The sequence below is a fragment of the Sus scrofa genome, unplaced genomic scaffold (assembly GCF_000003025.6).
Source record: "Sus scrofa isolate TJ Tabasco breed Duroc unplaced genomic scaffold, Sscrofa11.1 Contig59, whole genome shotgun sequence".
Classification (NCBI taxonomy): Eukaryota; Metazoa; Chordata; class Mammalia; order Artiodactyla; family Suidae; genus Sus; species Sus scrofa.
This window is the reverse complement of record NW_018085257.1, coordinates 924633-929894: the sequence shown is the minus strand read 5'-3', so window position 1 is coordinate 929894 and position 5262 is coordinate 924633. Positions and strand designations below refer to the sequence as shown.

Here is a 5262-nt window from a genome sequence, read left to right as displayed (position 1 = left end):
CTAGAATATATAAGCAACTTATACAACCCAAGAGCAAAAAAGCCAATCACCCAATGGAAAAATGGGCAAAAGACCTGAATAGTCTGTGCTTCAAGGAAGATACACAGATGGCCAGCAAACACATGGAAAAATGCTCAACATCGCTGGTTATAAGAGAAATGCAAATCAAAACTACCATGAGATACCACCTCACACCAGTCAGAATGGCTCTCATTCATAAGTCCACAAATAAAAAGTGCTGGATGGGGTGTGGAGAAAAGGGAACCCTCCTGCACTGCTGGTGCGAATGTAAACTGGTACAGCCACTATGGAGAACAGTTTGGAGATAACTTAGAAATCTATACATAAAACTTCCATATGACCCCACAGTCCCACTCTTGGGCATCTATCCGGACAAAACTCTACTTAAAAGAGGCACATGCATCTGCATATTCAATGCAGTACTATTCACAATAGCCAGGATATGGAAACAACCCAAATGTCCATCGACAGAGGATTAGATGAGGAAGAGATGCTATATATACACAATGGAATACTACTCAGCCATAAAAAGAATGACATCATGCCATTTGCAGCAACATGGATGGAACTAGAGACTCTCATCCTGAGTGAAACGAGTCAGAAAGACAAAGAGAATTACCATATGATATCACTTATATCTGGAATCTTATACCCAGCACAAATGAACATCTCCTCAGAAAGGAAAATCATGGACTTGCAAAACAAACTTGTGTCTGCCTGATGGTAGATGGAGGGTGTTGGAGGGTTTGGGAGCTTGGGGCAATCAGACAAACTCAGAATATATTTACAAGAAGATCCTGCTGAGTAGCAATGAGAACTATGTCTAGATATTCATAATGAAACAGAACAAAGGGTGGGGAAATAATGTATACATGTAAGTATAACTTGATCCCCTTGCTTTACAGTGTAAAAAAAAAAGTACATTAAAAAAACCCCAAGACATCTGAGGTAGTAATTTATCTCCTAGCTATACTTTCCACATTTATAAAATGAAGACATAAAATTTGCCTCTTCTGGAGTTCCAGTTATTGCTCAGTGGTTAATGAACACGACAAGTATCCATGAGTACTAAGTTCAATCCCTGGCCTCACTCATTCGGTAAAAAATCCAGTGATGCCCTGAGCTGTGGTGTGTGTGACAGACACAGCTCATATCCAAGGCTGGCAGCTGCAGCTCTGATTGGACCCCTAGCCTGGGAAATGCCATGTGCCACAGGTGTGGCCCTAAAAAGACAAAATACAAAAAAAAATTACCATGTTTACCAAGCAGTCCTAAAATAAAATTATTATTTTGAGAGGTTAAAGTTTGTGAAAGTCCTTTGTGTGATATTTAAACATGAGTCACAAATTTTTCTTAGAGGGAGTTAGGAACATTTTGGAGAAAGGTAGTGGACATAATATAGCTTCTCTGAATATTTGAACTACTGACCATCTAATTGCCATGCTTAGTGGTTAAGAACAGGGATCTTGGTCAGACAGAACTGTGTTGTGATTGCACGTTGCACTTAATTTTGTGTATCTTTGCACTTTTGAATAATGTATACCTGTGTTTTATTCTTGTTATAATGAGTGTAAGAATACTTATTTGGGCCAATATGAAGATTTAATTTGAAAGTGCATGTAAATCACTTGGAAAAATTCCAGGAACTATTGATACTGGCTTGGAAGCCTGGAATGGACAGTTTTGATAACAGGGGATTTTAATTGACTCAAAACAGGAAGGATGAAACAAAGTATACCAAAAGCCCTTGACATAGCTTTTGTAAATCTCTTCAAATGTAAGGAGTTTCATATCATTTTTAAGAGGAAATGAATGATTTATACCTCTTACCTGGGGCCGTTTTCGCATTTTCATCTTAGCAAATTACAGAGCTTTGAACTTTGCTTGATGTAAAGATGTAAATTTGAGCACAGAGACTTCTCAGTACTTGTTGACGCCTATGTACTCAATATGGGACAAAGCAGTTCAATAACTATTTATTGAATGAAGAATAAATGTCCATTTGTTTCCTTGGAAAAAGCCTTGGTTAATGTGAGATTTTAAATTATTATTGGAGCCAGATTTGGAAAGTTGATTCATTCACCAAAAATTAAGAGAAATAATGGGAACTGTAGAAAAATTAAGAGCTTTCATATTACAATGGAAGTGACTATAATATTATGGCATGTTCATTGACATTTCCCATTTTTCCCAATTCCCAGCTGAGACAAGAAGGACATGAGGAGAAAGAACCAGACTTGCATGATAGAGTTCCCCCACCTGTGGATCCCCATCCAGTCAGAACAGCAGGGCATGTTCTTTGCCCTGTTCCTGGGCATGTACTTGACCATGGTGCTGGGGAACCTTCTCATCATCCTGCTCATCAGGCTGGATCTTTGCTTCCATATCCCCATGTGCTTCTTCCTCAGCCATTTGGCCCTTAGGGACATCTCCTTTTCATCTGTCACTGTCCGTAATATGCTGATGAACATGCAGACTCAGGAACAATCCATCTCCTATGCAGGGTGCATTTCTCAGATGTATTTTGTCACACTTTTTAGTTGTCTTGACAATTTCCTTCTCACAGTGATGTCTTATGTCAGGTATGTGGCCATTTGTCAGCCTCTCCATTAGACCACTTCCATGAGGCAGGAACTGTGTTTCTCCCTAGTACCTGGGTCCTTATTTCTCTGTTGTATCCTTGCATTGTTGGTCAACCTGTCTTTCTGTGCTGCCAATACCATTCCCCACTTCTTTTATGACCTCACTATACTCCTGAAGTTGTACTGCTCAGATATCTACCTCAATGAGCTGGTCATCTTTACTGTGGGAATAATGCTTTTCATCCTGTCTTTGAGCAGTATCTTGGGTTCTTATATTCATATAGGGACCACAGTTCTGAGGGTGTCTTCCACCATGAGACTCTTTAAATATTTTTCCACCTGTGGCTCCCACCTCTTTGTGGTATCTTTATACTACCAGACACTTGCTAGTATTTACTTAGTCTTCTCATCATGACACTCTAATGACAAAGACACAATTGCTTCTCTTGTGTATGCAGTAGTTACTCCCACACTAAACCCCTTAATCTATTGCCTCAGGAACAGAGATATAAAACAGGCCTTAGAGATACTTGTCAATAGCACTAACTTCTTGAAGTAAAAATCACTAAATCTTCTTATTGCAGTCATGAGGATAGTGAGATGTATCTCCTAAAATTATCATATGGTTGACAACAATGTAACTTCAAATAAATATTCATTCAGCCATCATACATAGTGTTAATATGTCAATAAAATCCAGTTTGTTACTTTCCTTGTTAAATATTCTCTATCTTTAATTATTTTTCTGCTCCATCATCTCTTTTAAAATATGTGAAAAACCTTACACAAAATATGTCACATAATAATGATTGTGGTTTTGCCCTTTTCTCCTTTTAAATATGTTTACTTTCCCTTACATATATTTTTATACTGTGTTATTGAGAACACACAAAATTAGCATCATGTTCAGGTCCTTGTGCACTGATTCTTCCCTGTAAGATGTGCTGAAATTGACTTTCATTGGCTTCAAGCTGATTGTGAATATCTCTTTTCAGCTCCAAAGTAAATGACACCAAGCTCTTGGATTGAAATCAGCTATGATGGGCATAATTATACTATATAAATTGGCAAATGCTACAAAATAGTGCTCTCCTATGATAGGGGGCAGTTATTATTCATTTAATATCATACCATTACATTTATAGTGAGGGGAGAATTCTCTTTAGCAATGGGTCCTACCTTCACAACTCATTTACTTCTGATATTAATACAGATATACCAGCTGTCTTTTAGTTGGTGTGTACATGGCATTTCTTTTCCAACACTTTAAACTTTTTTGTGTCCTTATAGCTGTAAAGTGTTAGTTCTTAGCAGTGTAAATTGGGTTTTGTTCTTTTTATGTATCTTGACCATCATTGTATTTCTGGAAAATTTGATCTATTAACATCTAATAGAATCAGAATGTATCTGAACTTATGATCTCCATGTTGCTATATGTTTTCTAATAGATACAACTGATTTCATATTTATCTTCTCTTATCTTTATCCAGTTTCATTAATTAAATATATATGTTTTTATTCCATATCCCCTCCATTAACTTATTAATCATACATTATTATTATTTTATAATTCTTTTCTGTGCTTCATGTAGAGATCATGAGTTACTTTTTCTTAATATTTTTTTATTTTGTTATCATGTTCTACACAACATGAATTTTACCATTTTAACACTTTGAGGTATACAATTAGGTGGCATTTAGTAAATTCATCACTGCTATTTTGTTCTAGGGCTTCAAAAGGGAACTATGGAACATCAATGCAGTTGAGTACTTCACAGCTATGAAAAAATAATGGCAAATATACCTATGAATCAATATGGAGGGATTTCCAAGATATATTGTTAAATGGAAAAAAGCAATGTGTACAAGAGCATTTATAGTATGATACTTCCTATGTGAAAATAAAGGAAAACAATATATGAGCAAGAGGAAACACATGTGGAATCAAACTGAAACTAATGAGACTGTTTACTTACAGGGGATGGGGTGGAAATAAGATAGAAAAGATGGGGATATGAGTATATTTGTCTGTATAGTTTTGAGTATGTTATCTTTTGCCACTAAAAACTAAAAAGAGGTGATGGAAAATAAAGTAAAATCGAAAAAAAACAAAAAATGAATATAGTTATATTTCAAGTTAATATTATAATCAGACTAAAGGGGAAATAAAGTAATTATTAGTGCACAGTGAATTTTGTATATATGCTACTCTCACAGTAACGAAAAAAGCTGTAAGCACATTATATGGTAAACAATTTTTTTGGAGCTGACATTAGTTGGTCATTAACAGTGGTTTCGGTTCAAGATTCTGAAATTATATTTATTCAAAGACTTAGTAAATATGTAAACTTATATTACAAAAAGGAATGACTCCTCACTGGAGGAAAGGTGTGATGTTCATGGAAAAAGAGAGGCTAGAAATAACTGTATGGTGTTGAGCTAGAATTGAAGATATCAATTTGAACTCTTAGCAGTGTAATGGGTTGTAATGTGTATGAACAGATTGAAATTATAAATCAATATATTTCTTTTTCCCATCTCCCATTCTTTCTGTCCCACTCCTGACCTAACTCTTATGGGTAACCATTCCTTTGTTTGCTTGTTTCTACATTCTATATCCTGTGTTTCTTTTATTTATTTATTTTTAATTTATTTATTT

General features: G+C 35.6%; 1 protein-coding gene across 1 annotated transcript; it reads left to right on the top strand.

The window, feature by feature from the left end:
* The first annotated feature begins 1938 nt into the window (after positions 1 to 1938).
* On the top strand, positions 1939 to 2809 carry LOC110258979 (olfactory receptor 50-like). The gene has a single exon (XM_021082271.1). It carries the CDS (start codon positions 2239 to 2241, stop codon positions 2632 to 2634), a length of 396 nt encoding a protein of 131 aa, XP_020937930.1. The 5' UTR covers positions 1939 to 2238; the 3' UTR covers positions 2635 to 2809.
* Positions 2810 to 5262: the final 2453 nt, after the last annotated feature.